General features: G+C 46.5%; 1 protein-coding gene across 1 annotated transcript; it reads left to right on the forward strand.

Annotated features, from left to right (window-relative positions):
• Positions 1 to 357: 357 nt before the first annotated feature.
• On the forward strand, positions 358 to 16,403 carry PRR5L (proline rich 5 like; the record flags this gene model as incomplete). Its single annotated transcript, XM_010161361.1, has 5 exons — positions 358 to 415; positions 3,382 to 3,473; positions 7,357 to 7,497; positions 8,893 to 9,019; positions 16,021 to 16,403. Coding segments are annotated over 5 exons (801 nt in total), but the record flags the coding sequence as incomplete, so codon positions are not given.
• Between the last annotated feature and the right edge of the window lie 2,434 nt (positions 16,404 to 18,837).

An 18,837-nucleotide genomic window follows, 5' to 3' on the forward strand; every position in this document is an offset into this window, starting at 1 on the left:
ATCATATAGCTGAGGTGTAGCTTATATGGCTGCACTCATGTTAAGAACCATTTTATTTTCTTGACTCCTGCCCTGTGACCAGGGACAAGTTCTTCCTCCCTGCTTCTGGCAAGTGTTTTAAGTACCCGCCGTGTCTGTTGTGTTCTCGTGTCCGGCTGAATAAGAGAGGTTTAATGAACGTGCAGCGCCCACAGTGAGACCAGGTCTGGTGGCCATGCTGGGAGAAAGTACTATGATAGGACAAATCTTTAGATAACTGCATGCAAAATGAATAACATCTGAAAAAAATGTATTCTTCCATGTTTATTTTAAATCTCAGAAAAGGCAAACACGTGTCTCTCTCTTCTCTCTTGACAGAACCAGCTCCTTGTGAAAGGCTTGCTGTTTATAGAGGAGAAGGTTAAGCTGTGTGAAGGCAAGTATAGCAAGGAACCTGTTTTGGAAGGGAGTTGTGCTCAGATGTGTGGCCACACAAGATGATTTACATGGCTGGAAAGTGTACAGCCCTTTCTGGTGTTTTCTTACAGTGTCACACAACCTCTCAGGAGCCAGGTGTAGCCCCTGGGAGGTCTAAGGGATGGCAGGCTGTTTGAATAGCCACAGCCTGCAACACTCCCACCAGCCACATCTTCACCATGAGAGCAGGAAAGTGGGTCTGGTGTGGCAGTTGAACCTCTGGCAGCTCAGCCTAAGCACAATTCTGCTTACTGTGTCATGCTATCGAGAGCTGAACTAACAGGCTTTGCGTAATTTAATTTAAAAACAGTCACTTGGGCAGGAATTAAATCCTTCAGGAAAGAGGTTGACACACAGGGAGTTCTGTTCAAACCACTGAGGTACAGACACTTGCCCCTGCGGAGTCTGCGGATGAAGGCCAGGATGGCGCAGCGACTCTCGGCGTTGGATGTGTGGGGAGTTACTTACATGTACTAACAGTTTGCTCAAGCAGAGTGGGCTGTCTGGAGCACATCTTTATTCAAAACTAGTCTGCCATTCAATTTGACCCAGTTTTGTAAACTGTAGGGAAGATCCCTTGCTCATCACCAGCCTGCTGTATCTGGGTCATTAAATTCCAATCAATGCTTATAATCTCACCTCATTCTTGGTGCTGAATTCCTACGCACCGTTCTTCACTTCTCCACTTGGCCAGCGGGCTGTAGGACTCCATCCCTGAAGGAGCTGGGCCAGCCTCCTGCTTGGGTGGGTGCTTCTTTGGCACCAGCCATGTAAGGGAGGAGAAGAGGCAGGCTCGTGCATTTTCCTGACCATGGGTACCTGCCCTGCTGCTGCCAGCTCTTCAGGGCGAGGGCTGCGCAGCTTGTCATACATTTTGTTTTCTGTATTTATATAAAACTATTCCAGTAGCTGGTTTGGCGTTATAAAAATTTAGTTCCGGTCTGCAGTAAGCTGAGAGCTGCTTGGGAGTAGTTTGCAGCTGCTCAAATTTGGGTAAGATGAAGTGTCCCAGGCAGACAGCAAACCCCTCTTCCTAGGCCTCATTTTTTTTGTCCCTAGTTTGAAGTGACACTGGAGCCACTTCACCCGGGCAGGCTGACATGTCTGCAGGAGATGACTCATGGGCATCTTTCTTTCATAATGTGTAGGCCTGCTGCAGGTCTTGTGGTCACAGCAAGCAGAACTTTGTGTACACGCTTCACAGTTAGCCCTGTCTTCCTGGAAAATTTCTACTGTCCCAGTACTCGGCAGTGGAATAAAGCTCCTGCTGCAGGGCATGGCAGTGTGTTACTGTGCTTGTTTTTCAAATCACAGCCTCCTATTTTAGTGGGATTTTTCTTGATACAGACTGCCAGAAACTCTGTCATTACCTGTTTTATGATTTCTCGAATCAAACCATTCCTCCTTCCCCTTCAGAAGCAGAAGTGATCGATGACCTTTCGTTCTGACTCTACGCACCAAAGCGTTGTAGTCCTGTGGAGGAGGCAGAGGAGAGAGAAATTTAAACATTCAATTAGTCTGTTTCCTGTTGTCTTTTTCACTTACAGTTGGCAGTTTCTGGTAACAAGTAGCTGTCATGGGGCTGTTGAGTAGGTGCTTGTCTGCCTGAAGTTCCAGTTTTGAAGCCAGCGTCGTAGTTGACACGGCAAAGCCCCCCTGAGCTGTTGGTGGGCTCTCTGCTCAGAAGGAAACATCTGCAGGGGCTGGTCCTGCGGGCAGCCTGCTCTTTGGCCATGCCCTAAGCAGCACAATCCATGGGCAACACAGTGAAAGCCCTTGTGGAAGGCTACAGATGGGGAAGGCACTTCGGTGGATAGTGATAAGGCTCCTTTGAGCTGCAGTTTTATGTGTGCTCCTCACGTAGGGCCTTTAGCCAGCTTGAGGCTGAGACTTCAAAGCTGCCTTGAACAGCCATCTTGCATTACTGCTCCCTGAGTCCTGATCGCTTTGTGAGCTCCAGCTGGGGCTGGAGGCATCCTGGAAAATCCTATTGTCAGAAACTTGTGTTATTAAACATGGATCTATATTTGCACCTGAAACTTCTGGAGAGTGTATCTAAAACTTGAAAAAACATTGCACACTTTTGGCCTTTGGGTCGGGAAAAGTCTCCTAAAAAGCTCAGAGGCTTTGGACCCAAATACTGAGGAACACAGAGCTGTAAGTCAAGCTTATGAGCATAACTTAAAATGTCTAGTCAAAGGATTGTGTACAGCAAAGCATTTTTGGTTAATAATAGGCTTTTGACCACAGTTGTATTCCTGTTATGGGAATCACAAGTTGCATAATGCTTGTCTGCTTTCATTTTAAATACCCACTTATATTTGGCGATGTTTGTTTGAGTTGGAGTCCTATGAGGGGTGGGCACAAGTGGGTGTCCTTCGGGAACCTTCCCAAGTGCCACGTTTGAGAGGAGCACAATGGCTTTGCAGCTCATCAGGGTCCATGCTTGGGAGCGGGGAGATGCTGGAGGGAGCCCAGCTCTTGCAAATGGTCTCCCCGACTCCGTTGCTGCAGAACAGCTGAGGTTAGCTGTGACCTGCCGGTTTCAGACGTGGCTGCCGGTGTGCGGCCGTGCTCCCCTGCAAGTTGAACATGCTGACTGTGAGATTACACAATCCCTTGCTCTGGAGACAAAGCCTCTGGTTGAAGAGGGGCTCCACTCTTGTGTTGGAGCTGGTCTGATGTTTTGCACAGAGTGGTGGTCTTTGCACTAAGCGACCGAGCAATTTATGATCACGGCCTTGTCTCTCTGTCAGTTAAGGCAAAGCTTAGGTGAGTGAAGTCCAGTTTCGGATGGAAACTGTGAATGTGAAGGGTGATTTTTTTTAGCTCTTATTTGAGGAAGTACAGAGTAGTGGGATAATTCAACTTGATTTTGGTGTCTTTGTCACTAAAGCTCTTTCTTCCCAATCTCTGTTTTCATAGGTGAAGATCGCATTGACGTCCTGTCTGAAATCTGGGATCACTATTTTACAGAGACTCTTCCTACACTCCAGGCAATATTCTACCCAGTCCAGGTAATCTTAATTGTGATTCAGTCTTCACTCAGTTGGGGCAATGTAGCTTCATTGTCTGCTAATGGCAGACAGAATGGAAACTTCCATTCTGATCCAGCAGCACTGTTTGCCCAGTGGCTAAACAGGTCTCTCAACCTTTAAACTAAATCTGAGAGGAAGCAGAATTTGCCCAAGTCAGAATTAATTCTGTAAGGAGGACTGCTAAAATCTACTGGGCAAGCACAGTGTTTTGGGCTGAATTTATTCCCATCTGTTTACTCTCTGTTTGTGATTAGCAAAGCTTCAACACCAAAACTGTTGGACTGTACCTTGTCTAGACTGAAGCTCTGGGCCATTTATGGTTCTTCCATTTTTAAATACCTGGGACTCCGTTGGGGCAGATGACAACACTGACAACTAGTCTTCAGAAGGACAAAGCTGAAGACTAGATCAGGAGTGAATGTGTTTAACTCACCTCAACTAATTTTGGAGAGCTTGATGTCCCAATTGTGCCTCTGGAAAATCCTCTGTTGGGTTTTTTTAAGCTTTAATAAGGGGTTAAAGTAAGTCTACAGGTAGAGGATGAATGAACAACTTTGTGTTAGACCTGTTTACACTGGGTATTTTGAAAGCTGAGTATCCTATCAGAAGAGTTTAGCTGTATTGTTTTCTCACATAGTTTTGGTCAGGGTTTCCATATGAGCAGACTTCCCAGCTTAATTTGATCTTCTCTTCCATCAGAGGAAAAGAAAAATGTACTCCATAAGAAGGCTGACATTCTTGGAAATGCTAGCCTCCTCCTCTTGACTTTTGTCTGTTCCACAAGACATGCTTTCTGAAGCCTTTTAAAATTATTTTTCCCTTGTATTGTTTGAAAAGCAACAGATAAAGCTTAAAGGTTGCCCTTTTCCTCTAATCCTATTAGTTGGCATTTCCTATAAGAGAACGGACTTCTATAAAGACAGACACTAACCTTTCTACTCTGTTTATTTTTACTCTTTCCTTGCTGCAGATGCTTAAAGGTAGGTGTTTGGTGGGTAAAACTGCAAAAGTATATCACCCCTTTCTCCCCTTTTGCAACTGATTCAGTCAGGGAGTGACCTGATCAATTTAAACAGGGGTTTGCCTGCACTGCAGATATCTGTGCTCTGTGGAAACAGCTGAGCTAACTGCGTGCCATACCCACTGATGCTAATTCTGCCACTTACCAGAAAAATCTACTCCCCAGCTATTAGATGCCTCTAAGGAGAAACTGAACAAAAGTTACAGTACAGTGAGCGAAGCTTTTGGAATTGACATGTTGGTAGTGGTGAAAGTGTGGCTATGGGGTGTTGAGATTCTTTGAAAGCGTAACTTTCTTACTGTATTTGTCTTGTTGAAATATCATAGAATGGTTTGGGTTGGAAGGGAGCTTAAAGACCATCTAGTTCCACCCCCCCTGCCATGGGCAGGGACACCTTCCACTAGACCAGGTTGCTCCAAGCCTCATCCAGCCTGGCCTTGAAGACTTCCAGGGATGGGGCATCCACAGCTTCTCTGGGCAACCTGTTCCAGTGCCTCACCACCCTCTCCGGGAACAACTTCTTCCTGATATCTAATCTAAACCTTCCTGCTTTCAGTTTAAACCCTTTACCCCTTGTCCTGTCACTACAGGCCCTTGTCAAAAGTCCCCCTCAGCTTCCTTGTAGCCCCTTCAGGTACTGAAATTCTGCAATAAGGTCTTCTCGGAGCCTCCACTTCTCCAGGCTGAACAAGCTCAACTCTCTCAGCCTGTCCCCATAGGAGAGGTGCTCCAGCCCTCTGATCATCTTCATGGCCTCCTCTGGACTCTCTCCAACTGGTCTATATCCTTCTGATGTTGAGGGCTCCACAGCTGGACGCAGCACTCCAGGTGGGGTCTCACGAGAGCAGAGTACAGGGGCAGAATCACCCTGTATATATAATATCTGGGTCACTCAAAACTATTTCATAGAAACGGTTAAATTAGAGAGGTATTGCCATTTTAGAGATGTGGAACTGAAAGGTAACAGACAGCATATTTGAAGCTTTGTAGGCATGCAAGTCCTACACAAATGCATGGCTTTAAGCCCCCTAAATACATCCAAGAATCTGACTCTGAGGAAGCTGCCTTAGGTTACAACAGAGAGAGTTGCTGGTGCAGCAAGAAACTGAATCGAGATTGCTCTTATCCCAGGCCAGTGCTCCAGTAACAAGGCTGGGCTCTTCCAACACATTGGGAAGTGTGTGTACCTACTTATACGGTGCGTCACCACGTCTCAAGACAGCTCATGTAGCAGATCTCTTTTACCAAGTTGCAGTTCCTCGTGTGCTGCCCTGGTAGATGGGAAAGTCCATTTGTTGTCGGTTCCCCATCCTTTGCTGCAAATGTCAACATGATCATCTAGTTGTGCTCTTCTGTGATCCCAGCAACTGCTCATTCAGAATGAAAGTAAGCCAGCCAGATGCGTGAGCGTATGTTGCCCAAGGTAGTAATTAGAAGTAGCTTCCCATCTAAGTTTAAACCCAAGGCTCATCGCTGTTGCAGAAATATGACCTTTAAGCAGCCGAGTTGGTTAAATTGCTTTGCAGAGGGAAACTGTGTAAACAGGTCACTGGCTTTTGTACAGTTGCAGCTGTTGATGCAACTACTTGGTGTGGAAAAAGAATAGCAAATCTTGTTTTGTTTGGCACAGCGAGATCTTTGCGTTTTGAAATGGGGTATGAAGTTATGGGACTAAACTGCATGATATAAATAAAAACTGCGCAGCTGCTGAAGTAGAGTTTGGAAATACGTATCGGTCTTTTCTACACTGCCGTGTTTTTAAACACGCAGTGATGTTCTAAAATAGCAAAGTGCTTTTATTATGGCCAAGCTGCCCTCCAGACCTTCAATTCATATTTATATATTGATAATGTTAATTATGACATTAAACCCATTATGAATTAATGGTTAACTGCTGTTAATTCCTTCCAGCTAAATATTTGCCATGTTGATTGTGTTATAGAGACCATAAACAGACCACGGGGCAGAGATTAATGTGCTTGGAAGAACAAGGAAAATTCTTTAGGCTGGAAAGCGCTGGGCAGGGCTGGTAGGAAAATTTCTTCTGTTAAGCTGCAATGGGGCAAGAGAAAGTGGTGCGGACTTTAAGCTTAGCAGAGGGGAAGACGGTAACACCAGAATGCTGAATGGAGAGTTGAAACATGGTGAGAAATACTGTATCGTCTTCATGGGTTAAGCCTGCTCACTTGTGCTGTTGATGTAAAAAGTAACAGCGAGGACACGGAGCACCTTGCAGTGGAAAGCAGTGCTGCTGCTTTTTTAAATGGTGCTTGGTACAAGCAGTCTCACTAGCTTTGCTCTAGCCTAAATCCTAAAAATTGGTAACGGACTGAATTGTGGATTTTTATCATAGCAGCAAGGTCTGAAGTGCAGACGTTGACCAAAAAGAGGTTCCAATACAGGCCAGAGGTAGGCTTAGTTAAGGAATACTTTCTACAAACCTCTTGCCCTACCAAACCATCTCTGGTTTCTCAGCTCTAAGTGGCAAGAGCGTGAGCAGCATCCATCCAGGGCTTTGGGTATTTGTGACCAAATTGGATGACAGTTGGTTTTCATGAACACAGAGCCTTTTGCTGAAATGCAGGTCTATTTTTGGCTTCACTCCAAACCTAGTGGCACCTCAAATGGGGTGTTACTCATTTCAGAATTTGTGTGGGACAAGAGACTGTGAGGGAAGCAACCAAAGAGTACCATGAATCCCCAACCTGAGTAGCTGGGGGGTGCTTTGCCACAGCAGCAATGGGCAGGATAGACCCCTTCTGTCTCTGTGCATGCATGTGTGGGTGCGATGGTCACACGTCCCTTTACCAACTCTTGGATTTTGCCTTCTGTGTTTTTTAGGGTCAGGAGTTGACTATCCGTCAGATTGCTCTTCTTGGCTTCAGAGACTTGGTCTTGCTAAAAGTAAAGTTGGAAGAAATTCTTCCTCTGGTCCGGACAAAGCTCCCAGCTTCCATTGTCCAGATGCTGTTAATTCTGCAGGTGGGGAGCCTCTGCTCTTCTCAATCTGATTCCACCTGGGGGTCTGGGCATCACTGAACTGATACGAACCCTGGAAAGGAGGGTGGGGAGGGTAGAGGGTGTGATGAAGTGATAAATGTAGAAATGAGAGCTGAATTTGAATGTTTAATGTCCTGAGCTTTCATGGGAACAGGTAAGGATGTTGCTATGAAAGGACTGGGTTGTGCTCTTTGGTGTTTGTATTTTTCTTGGTACCTCTCCTCCCCAGCTAGGAACAGTCTCAGGACTTTTCTTTTTTCTTTCATCCCCACATAAATTTTTGTCTCCCAGCTTCTCTGAATGCCTTTTTGTGCCCTGGTTTTCCTGGTTTCTCAGCTTTGCACTAACAGGGTGAGGCTCCATCACAGAGGACTGTGGAATCTGCATGAGCTGTGTGGCTGCTGGCTGCCTGACACCAGCCCCGTGGCTGGCTGGGATGCTGAGCAGTGCCCATGAGCGGAGGAATACCTTTTGGCAGCAGGCAAAATGCTATAGATCTTCCCAAGGCCTCTCCCAGGAGACCAGACCTTCTATGAGTACTATCCTCTTTATCTAGACCTCAAGAAAACTGTTTCCAAGCATGGCACATACAGCCAATTATACCCGCTGTTTTATCTTTTCACATCACCCAGCCTGACAGTCCTGCAAGATACCATATTAAAGGTGGCTGTTTGGGTTCCTCTCACTTTTATTTCTTCTCCAATATCCCTTATAATAAGTGGTGGGGAATGGAGCTTCCTGAAGTACAATCAAAATTGCAAAGTGGCTAAGCTGGTGTTTCTGTGTGAGCTCTCATTGTGATGTTCCCACTCCCCCACGCTGTAATAACAGGAGATACTGAAGTACTAGCTCAATTTCCTTTACATATTTTAATAAAAGAATCTAGAGGGCAAAGAGGGTCTCAAAGCAATGCATTTGAGAGAGAAAAGCTTACTGAGGCTTTGCAGGAAGTTAAGTCTGTGAATGGTTTCTGAAATTACTGTTAAATTGGTTAGTGTTATCTACCATCTTCACAGCTGTAAGCTGAACTACAGAGAGTGCTTTTCCTGCAGCCCTGCCTAGGAAAAGAGTAGTGCTTTGCCCAAGGTGTGTTACAGCTTTTCTACAGAGAGGTGTCCTGGTAAAACTGCCTCGATGTAACTATATCACTGTAGTTACACCGTGCAAATCCTCAGTGTGAGCCTGTCTTGCACCTTCCTGCCCCTTGGTCAGAATAAAGACAGCTGGCTGCTTGATGTCCACAGGGTTATGGCTGTGACTTGCCAATGTATCTGTGATATTCCAGTGCAGAGATATTTGACAGACTCCAGGCTTTACTCAACAACCGTACTCAGATCTGTGTAGCAGTAACACTGACTTTTCCTGTTTGAATTTCAGAGTGTCCACGAGCCTGCTGGCCCCAGTGAGGGCTATCTGCAGCTGGAAGAGCTGGTCAAGCAGGTGGTATCGCCGTACTTGGGTTTGTGCGAGGATCACAGCTTCTCTGGTAGCACCTGCTTGCTTGGTAAGACATGAGCACTGTACAGAATCTCTTGTTTGGGTACACAGGTTGGTTAATGTGCTAGAAAAGGGGACAGTGCATAACTCCATGCAAGACAGCAAACTCAGGTTAAAACACGCTTGAGAAGGTCCTGTTTAGTATGTTTCTGAGTGTGGATTTTGGTGATGAGCTTTTTATTTTCCGTGACCAAGTGAACTATTATGGCCCCACCACAGCACACACACACACACGTGCAAAATCCCCCTCTCTCTGGAGGTGGACTGAATTTTAAAACGCCCTGGTCCTTGCCTGATGTACTGCTCTCAGCCCAGGTGAGAGACTGCACCTGGTCCTTTGCTGCCTGCTCTCTGTCCCTGCTTGCTAGCCCACTCCAGCTGCCTGGATTCCCATGCTCGCTGCTGCAGCAGTCAGCCTTTGCAGACAATAAAACTGGTGGATGCTCGTTTTGAGGGATTACGGGGGGGGTTTGCATGGGATCTTCCTTTCATCTGAGGGCTCTGTAAAAAAACACCCAAACATCTGTGTTTAAACTGTGGATAGGTAGGCCTCAGTGGGAGAACTGTCACTTCAGGAATAGAATGCTTATAGTGGAAAACTTCTCCACACATGATCCTGGAGCCCTGCTTACATGTGTGGCCAGCCAGAAGAGATTAGCTAGCCAAGAAACATGTGTAGTGATACGGAATTGATAGTCAAAGAGATTTAAATAGAACAAGTAAAGAAAGCTCCAGTCTCCCTCTGGTTTTGTAAGCTTTAGCCTTTGTTTCACTGCAAGTTGTAGCAAGCTGGAGACACACAACCTGTCTTGTATTACACCTTAGCAGAACAAGGGAAAAGGTGGTCTTGTGGTAGAAGGACTTACGAGGACCCAGATAATCTGTGCCCGTAACAAACTCATGGCATCGCTTCAGGCAAACTGCAGCTCAGGGTTTTGGTTCTTGTGGTTGTTAAATTAAACACTTTTTATGCAAGTGAACATGGCTATACAGTTCAGCATTGATTTGCAGACCTGATCCCAAGGCTAAATCTACACTACCTTGCCCCGTAAAAGTTGAGCTTTGACAAATATAACTGTTTTGCTGTTTATGGACATCTGCATGCTGCTGTATAGTTTGAAAGGTAGCTGTTTGACCTGTACTGAAGCTTCTAGCCATGCTGGACTTCTGCCAGCTGAAAAAGTCATTAGTGTCATTAAAGAAAAAATTTCACATGAACTGGCCTTGTAAAGTTTGTGTGCCTTAGAATCATTGTATTTACTTTGATTTTAGCTGTCATTTATTTATGTGTATTTCCAAGGTGGCCTTTTGCCCCTTCCCCACCCTGTGGTGAATGGGAAGAAAGAACAAACTTGTGTTTGCGTTACACAGCAGCACTTTCCTGCAAATTATCTTGATATTTTCAAACTGCTGCTATCACGCTGGTTTCTTTTCCTTAACTCCCACTCCTAATCAAGCTTCTTTCTCTTCTTCTTTTCCTCTTTCTGACACCTTTTTGCTCTCTCAGAACCAGTTTTCTCTCTCACTGGGCAGGCTGTAGTGATGATAAAGCCCAGTAGGTTCCCTGCAGTAGCTTTTTGGAAACGCACTGTTGGGCTTCGGGTGTGCTGGCATTCTCCATAGATGCTGTGGAGGCTAAACTGCTCTCTGGACCAGAGACCACTGTGACGTGAAGCCTGATCACAGCTGTGAAAGGACACAAGGCTTCAGCCTGCAAGGCTGCGGTATCTTAAACTTGATTAAAAGTGAGAGAGGAGTGCAGCAAGGATAAAAGGGGACAGGACAGCTCACAGAAGGGATCTGTAGAGGGCAGCATTCCCATCTGCTCTTCTGTTACCACCCTTCTTGCTTTGCCCGTGTAAAGCAGCCATAACCTGCATTGTAAGGATGGAGTATGCTGATCCAGTTGTCCAATGTTTAAATTGGGAATAGGGAAGAAGATAAAACATTCTCCCTATTCCCCACATGTATAAAACCTAGCCTCACTGCTGATTTGAGTTTGCTTGCAAATAAAATTCCTTAAAAACTGCTTCCAGTTTATGTTCCTGGCCATAATGCACCAAAATAGAAATGAAACTTCCAGTTAAACTATGTATGACAACTCCCTTAAGAGATTAAACTTTTGCAGCCATAAAATTAAGAGGGGGAAAGTAAAGCAATAAATGAGTGTTCCAAGTTTAGCCTAATTTTTACACGCTTCTCACCATAAAGGATTTTAATTTTGTTGCACAAAACCCACCTGTGCATATTTTTTTCCTCAAAAGAGTCAGGTCATCCCTCACTAGAAGACAATAAACATTGAGAAATTCCTCACTGTCCATCTCTCTCTTTCACTACCTGGTCAGTCATATGTAAACCATTTCTACAGCTAACCTGCTCTTAAAAACCCCCACTGGGGGAAGCTACTCAACTCCTCTGTGCAGTTTCTTGCAGCCCTCACGCTTGGCATTAGAAAGCATTGCTAATGTCTTAAGCATGTCTTGGTTACTGTTGTGGGGAGAAAATAAGAGCAGAGACCTCTCAGGTGTTAACTGAATTAGCAAATTCATCAGTCAAAAGCCAGGACTGTTTCCTCAGTCAAGCTGAAGACTCAATAGTATTGGTAGATGGTGACCAAACTGCTTTTCCTCTTCTTGTGTTAGCTATGCAGCACCTGGCCTCCTGTAATTGCCCAGGGAATCTTCCTAGTTCTAGCTATTGCAGCTACAACTTCAGAAAGAATGTTTGCTGGTGGGAGGAGAGCAAAGAATTCCTCTAACTTCTTCCGTTGAATGCTCTGTCATGTGTGCTTCCAACACATTTCACTGTGGTCCTACCCATTTTGCTGTGACAGCAGGATGCTGGACCATTCCTGTGCTGCTGTGAAGCTGGGTAATTCCCGTGGCTACATCAGATAAAATTTGAGCACTTTGTCCTTTAACCTCTTCCATTTACTTCACACCAACCCCACCTTCCTCCTCCCTCCTCTGTCCCAACTTCTGTGAAATTTTATGGCCAGGGACTGACACGGATGAAGGTCTGTTATCAAAGGCACTCAGGTAATTGAGCAGTCAGGTTTCCGAGCCCATCGGTGAAGTGCTAGCATTGTCCTGGTTTATGGGTATGGCTGTGTTAAGGGGAGTTTCAGTAATTTTCAAAACTGGCCTTTTCTGTCACTTGGTTAACTCTTCTGCTGTCCACTTCAGCGTTTCACATTCAGCTGTATCTGCAGCACAGTGTCTGAGCAGCACCCTTATTGCCTCTAAAGGTCATGGTGGCAGGAAGAGTATGGTGAAATGCTGTTATTTCAGTGACAGAACTCAGCAGCCTGGATGTAACACAATAAAAGGGAGGAGAAGAGTTAAAGTTTCTCCACGCTGAAGTATGCACTGGGGATAAACTGCTATCGCTGGCTTGCCTACTTAAAAAACACGCCACGCATAGGCTGCCTACATGTGGGTCTAGTTTCAGCGAAAACATGCTCATGCGTGACTCAGGCGAACAGCAGCTGTGCCCCCCAGCACGAGCCCCGGTGCACGCTGCCTGTGCACCCCTTCAGACTCCTGGGGGGGTTTGCAACCTCTGGTCAGTTCTGGGCTCAGCTCATTGCAGGGTACCTGGGTTAAAGCAGTTACTTCAGTACAGTCAAACTTCCGCTTCATTTTTGCATGCTGGAGGGAGTGCAGTGCCACTGTTTCCAGGCTGATATAGGTCTCAGGGGAAGAGTATGGTCTTCTGAATTACTGTTGGTGTTTCCTTCGATACTAGCAGGTTTTTACAATTTCCCCATCTGGGTTCTGATTATATTCAAAAGCTGCATGATGTCAGGCTTTGAAACACTGGCATGTGCATCAGCTCTGTGCAGTCTGCTAGTCAGCGTGTGTACGTACACACCCGTTCAAACATGCACACAGGTACATACATCTTGTGTCAGCCTCTGAGATGATGGGTACAGACTGCCTGGATTGCAAACTACCGTGGTAGTTGATCTAACTAATGATACTAATTGACCCTTTTACCACAGCAGCCAAGGTCATGACAGAAAAGGGTCTCTGCAAGTTCCTGTAAAGGCAGGGTTGACAGGCTTGGCAGGAATATTTTGGTATTATTGCTTTCTATATTATGTTTCCTTTTAGTGGACTTTAACCTCTCAGGTCATCAGGTTTGCTGCTCTCAGCAGCACTAAAAGTTTACACACAAAACTGGCACTTTTTTCTAATGGAAATATTTTATTTATGTATTAGGTAAACATCAGGCCATGGCCATGATTATTTTTCTTTACCTGTGTATCCTGGCTTTTTGGAAAGCTGCAAGCTGTCCCTGTTTGAACAAAGCAGGTTTTCCTTTTGAATGTCTTGTATAAGAACAGCAAAGAACGAAGACTCAGCTCTTGCCCAAGAAATCTGCAGCTGTGGAGTCTGGAAAATTGGCAGTGTTTTGCACAGCCCCGTTCAGTTTAATATTCTCAGATCTCTCTGGTTAGCTAAGACACCTCTGCACAGCTGAAGCCACTGCGGGATAGACATATGTAAATATTAAATCAGGGGATGGGGGAGTGCCATGAACCTTCACGTCAGGAGGCTACCGAGCACTCTTTCTCCTCTCAGCCCAAGAGCTTGAGCAGCTCTTAAAGTTGTCCGACTTCCTAACGTAGACAGGAGACGTGCACCTAAATGCATTTAAAGATCTCAGCCTGGGTCAGTCCCGTTGCCAGTGTGTAAAACTGCCCCCACCACTGGCTTCTCTCTTTTGGTATCAATGCTTCACTTTGTTCACAGCAGCCAAAAGTGGAGAAGCTGGTGAAGGTGGAAAAGCAGCTACTGCTCATGATGCCGAATCATAGGATGGTTTGGGCTGGAAGGGACCTTAAAGACCATCTAGTTCCAACCCCCCTGCCATGGGCAGGGACACCTTCCACTAGACCAGGTTGCTCAAAGCCTCATCCAGCCTGGCCTTGAACACTTCCAGGGATGGGGCATCCACAGCTTCTCTGGGCAACCTGTTCCAGTGCCTCACCACCCTCTCCATGAAGAACTTCTTCCTGATATCTAATCTAAACCTCCCTACTTTCAGTGTAAACCCATTACCCCTTGTCCTGTCACTACAGGCTCTTGTAAAAAGTCCCCCCCAGCACCCTTGTAGCCCCTTCAGGTACTGGAAGGCTGCAATAAGGTCTCCCCGGAGCCTTCTCTTCTCCAGGCTGAACAAGCCCAACTCTCTCAGCCTGTCCCCATAGCAGAGGTGCTCCAGCCCTCTGAGCATCTCCATAGCCTCCTCTGGACTCACTCCTACCAGTCTATATCCTTCTGATGTTGAGGGCTCCACAGATGGACACAATATGCCAGGTGGGGTCTCACAAGAGCAGAGTAGAGGGGGAGAATCCCCTCCCACCGGTGTTATTTGGTCATGCCTGTGTCAGGGTAACTTTCCAAGACCCAGGCGCAGACAGCAGCAGGATGCTGATGTGGTGCAGAGGATTTGGCGATGCTGGTGCTGTGCTAGGATGCTCGCCTGCCGCTGGACCTGTATGGAGGGGTGCAGAGCAGAGGGATGCTTGTGTGGCTCCCCCCATAAATTACTTTTTCCCAGTGCTCACCAACACTACAGCTTGCTGTGGCTTGAGCTGCAGGTAGTACCTAGAGTATATTTACTATAACCACCCTCCAAAGTTATTTGCATGTACTCTAAAGCCTGAAAAGAACCGTTTTGAATGAATGTATTGCTGGCAGCAGTGAGGTGAAGTGTTATCATAGCTTGGCTGCTGCCAGTGGTGGAGCTTTGGGTGCTCACCTGTTCCTCCCTGAAACAATGTAGAGGGTTTTTTGCTGCCTTTCTTCCTGATGCAAGCTTCCAAAACTCTTTAATAGCCTTCCATGATGAGTGCTTTGCTTTTTGTTTTGTTACTCTCTCTCTGATGCTCTGCAGTCTTGGTGGAAGTATTTTATATGGCCTAAAGACTTCTGCTTTTATGAAATGAGACCGTGTACTTCAAGGAAGTAGGTGAGAAACAGAGAGAGAGGTAGGGCATTGCTTTATCAGCTGCTTTGGGGGTAGCTCACATGAGGTGTTTGACACCACATGGCAATGCTGCATGGTGGGGGAAGGCAGCAGGTGAAAAATAATGCTGTCTGACTCAACAAGCCAAGGCACAAACTCAGACCCCTGCTTTTCTTGAAGCTTTCAGTGTTAGAATCAAAATGGTGCTTCATGATGCGGGGCTGGGGACTGTGCCACGGGTTTGAGTTTTAAACTGGGCGTTTTTTCCGTCCTGAATGTTTTTGCCGAGCAGATCATAGACCTTGCACCCATCCATTCTGCATCACTGCCTTCACCCGTGCTCCACAAACACTGCCTTGCTCTTCTGCACCTTTTTCCCTGGGCTGTCACAGGCTGTTGCTGTGCACTGTTAGATGTTTTCAGTGTCTAACCCCAAACCCAGACTTGTTTTAAAGTGGATGAAATGTTCTTTTTCTTGCATAATCCTTAAAAAATACAGTGGCACGATCTAACATGGCGACCTTTCCTGTGGCAGCTGGAGATGCAACATAAGCATCAGGAATTTCATGTTGACACCAGCTAACAGCACGTCTGGAGAGAAATTTTCAAGAAAAGGAGCAACTCACCGGATGTTTCTTTAGGGACTTGTGCCACTTCAGTGTCACTGATTTTAGTGAACCTGCACAGGAGATCTTCTACCTGGTCCTCACCCCGCTGAGTAAGAGAGGAGACCATCAGGATGCTGAAGAAGGTCCTTTTGCTGCACTTGTTACTTTCTGGCTCATTTCTCTCACAGGCAGCAGCACTGTTGCCTTACAGCAGGATGAGAAGTGTCTTCTTGTCAGGGGAGAGTCAGACCCTTGTGATTCTCTCCCAGTATGAACTAATGAGCACCTAACCGTTCCCTGGTGCTGATGGGATGATCTGTGGCTGCACACAGAGTCCTCTCTGTTCCCTGAGGCCAGCCTAGCAGTTCAGGTGATGATTTGTCTGTGGCCTGCTGACCGTTCCTGCTTCCTTCTTCTCTTCCAGAGAGACGGCACTCCAGATCCCATCCTAAGCCTGGTGTACTGAATTATTCATCTCACATGCTGACGAGCCGGCAGCCCATGGAGATGGCCCTGACCCCACTGACAGAGCAGGAGGGCGAGGCTTACCTGGAGAAATGCGGTAGCATCCGTCGCCACACCGTTGCCAATGCTCACTCAGATATTCAGCTCCTGGCGATGGCTTCCATGATGCACACAGGAATGGTGATCGAGGAGTCAGACAGTACCGACAAGTGCCTCATCCTGCAGCCCAGTTTCAGCCACAGGCAGTGTTCCAGTGAGCCCAGTATCGCCGATGGGCCAGAGGGAGTCATGGCAGCGGGTAGGCAGGACCCTGCAGAGCTGAACTGCGCATCCGTCAGCTAGAACAAGTCTTGCCGAGGAGAGGAGAACTGTATGCACCAAGTTGGACAAAGTGCCCTGTCATCCCTTCCTGGGAAAAAAAGAGGAAAATTCGAATTTTGCTCATGTCATGGAAATGGCCTTGAGGGATTTTATGTCTCTTTCGGAATGCCCTCTAGATTTGTTTTTCCTGCCTGTCTGGGATCATTGTTGATGAAGGTACCAGACTGCTCCCAAATGAGCACTGAGGGCTGCAAAGGTTTTGCTGTTGAACAGCACAGTCTACCTTATGTGAACTTTCTTCCTTTACTAGTCCAAATCCTTTATCCTCAGGTTTCCTTCTGTTTCTTCGGTATGACACAAATTCACTCTTTCTGCTTTTCTCCATCTTTCTCTGCTTTTCTCCATCTTTCCCAGCTTTGTGCTGCTCGTTTGCTGTTTGCTCCTGCAGCAGAGAGCTCCGTGCTAAATGTTCTCTTTTCTTGCGGTGCTGGGGTGGTGATGGCTGAGGACTGTGTTTTTCTCCTTTAAAGCTGAACTCGGGGATGAAACCATTTGCTCGGGTGGCTTGTGGGAGAAGGAGATCCTTCACTTTACCTCCCATGGGCGTGAATGGAAAGTCCAAAATCCAAACAAATCAGATTTCTCCCCCCTTCCCCCCGCCCCGACCCAAAGAGAACACGAATTCCCAGCTAAGTACTTCTTGTGTACTTTATTTGGTTCCAGTAATTTCTTTGGGGGTGGTGGTGTAAATTGGGTGTAAAGGAGGGATGGGTGTGTAAAGTGGGGACAAAATATAGTCAGAGCATCCTGGCGTTTGGCATCAATTTGCTCTCAAAATTTCAGTGGTGGTAGGGCCACAATGAAAGGAGAAATCTCTGTGGATTCCTTCAGGAAGAAGACGCTGAGCAGAGTCTGCACTTAGGTTGGGCGGAAGATGTGCAGGTGCTTCTCATCACTGGGCTGTCATGATCCCAGACCAGGAGGTGACAAACAGGATTTTATCCTTGGACTGCTCTGGTACTTCTAGCACTTGCAGTTTTCGGGAGACCAGAGATAGCCAGCAGGGTATAGAAAGGAGTCCTGTCTTGGTAGTTGTATTCATGAGGTGCTCCTGACCTCCAGTGGTATCTGACTCGGCGCAGTGTGGCTTTTAAAAAAAAAAAAAAAAGTAGTTTAAAAAAAACCAAACCCACAAAAAAACTGTGAGGCGGCTTTACAGTCTTTGGGTTTATTTTGAAGATCAGGAGTGGGTCCAGTTTGCAAGTGGCTGTCAGGGCGCTGCAGTCTGCAGTGTCTGCTTTGTAGCATCCCTTGGTACTCCGTGCTGCTTCTGTGGGAGCGGGACCAATCTGTTTGGGCAGTCCCCTGGGATACTCTCCTGATTTCTTGCTAAGCAGATTTGCAAGTTTAATTACAGGCTTAGAGGTGAACTGAAATGCTGCCTTAAATGTCAAATCCCATTAAAAATATGGATATAACACCACTACCACTTGAAGCTAGTCCCTGTGGTACGGACTGTAAATAAATCCGCCTTGACAAGGAAACAGAAGGTTAGGATGGGCCTTCAGGATGTTTTGTTGCATGCTATGACATTAACTGCAGAATTTGCCCTGCTTTTGCTGGGCATTAGACATCATCTGCTCCACTGGCTGCCCCAAAAGTACAGCTCAGACCTGGCCAGCATTTGGCTTTCGTAGCACATGCAGCAAAAAGCAAGCAGGTTATTATTTGGGAACAAAGCATCGAATACCAGCGATGAGCAGTGTGACCAGGGCATTGCTTTGTCTCCTGCGGTTTGCAGATGTTGAAAGAGACACGTGAAAGAGCCTCCTTTTCCTTGCAGTCACCTAAGGCACCCCAGCTCTCGGCCTTGGTGGAGACACTGAGTGTTTTGATCACCAGCCGTGCTTGCGTGTTGAAGAACAGAGATGTAGTGGTGGGGGCTGCCTCCTCCTTGGAGCGCACACAGAGGCCAGGAAGGCTTTAAGCAGGCTTCCCTTCAGATGGATTCTAGGATAAATTGTCTTCCAACTTATTTATTGTCATCTACCCTAGGGTGGCCGTGGGCTGGGGCAGAGCTTCAGGATCTCTGTGGTGACCGCCAAACCCAGGAGACCATGCTGGTCTCACCTTGCCATGGTCCCTTCAGCCTGGGGCAGATGATGGCATCCTGCTCAAAAGGAATTTCTTTGGCTCCTTGTGGTGATTTAAAGCCTTTCCTTAGTCACAGTGAGGCATGTGGGGAAGCGATCCCCCTGCAGCGTTTCACTTCCCTCTTAAGAATGCTTTTCTTTTTTCTATCTCTTCTCTAACCCTCTTGCCTTCTGTAAATACCCAAACCATTTGGATTAGTGAGCAGTGCCCTCTTTTATGGTGAAAATGAGTATGATTTATTTATTTCCTGACATATTGTTGGATCATCTCTAGGGCTAATAGGAATCCAGTCCTGGTTTTA

The sequence above is a fragment of the Eurypyga helias genome, unplaced genomic scaffold, assembly GCF_000690775.1.
Source record: "Eurypyga helias isolate BGI_N326 unplaced genomic scaffold, ASM69077v1 scaffold47271, whole genome shotgun sequence".
In the NCBI taxonomy this organism is placed as follows: Eukaryota; Metazoa; Chordata; class Aves; order Eurypygiformes; family Eurypygidae; genus Eurypyga; species Eurypyga helias.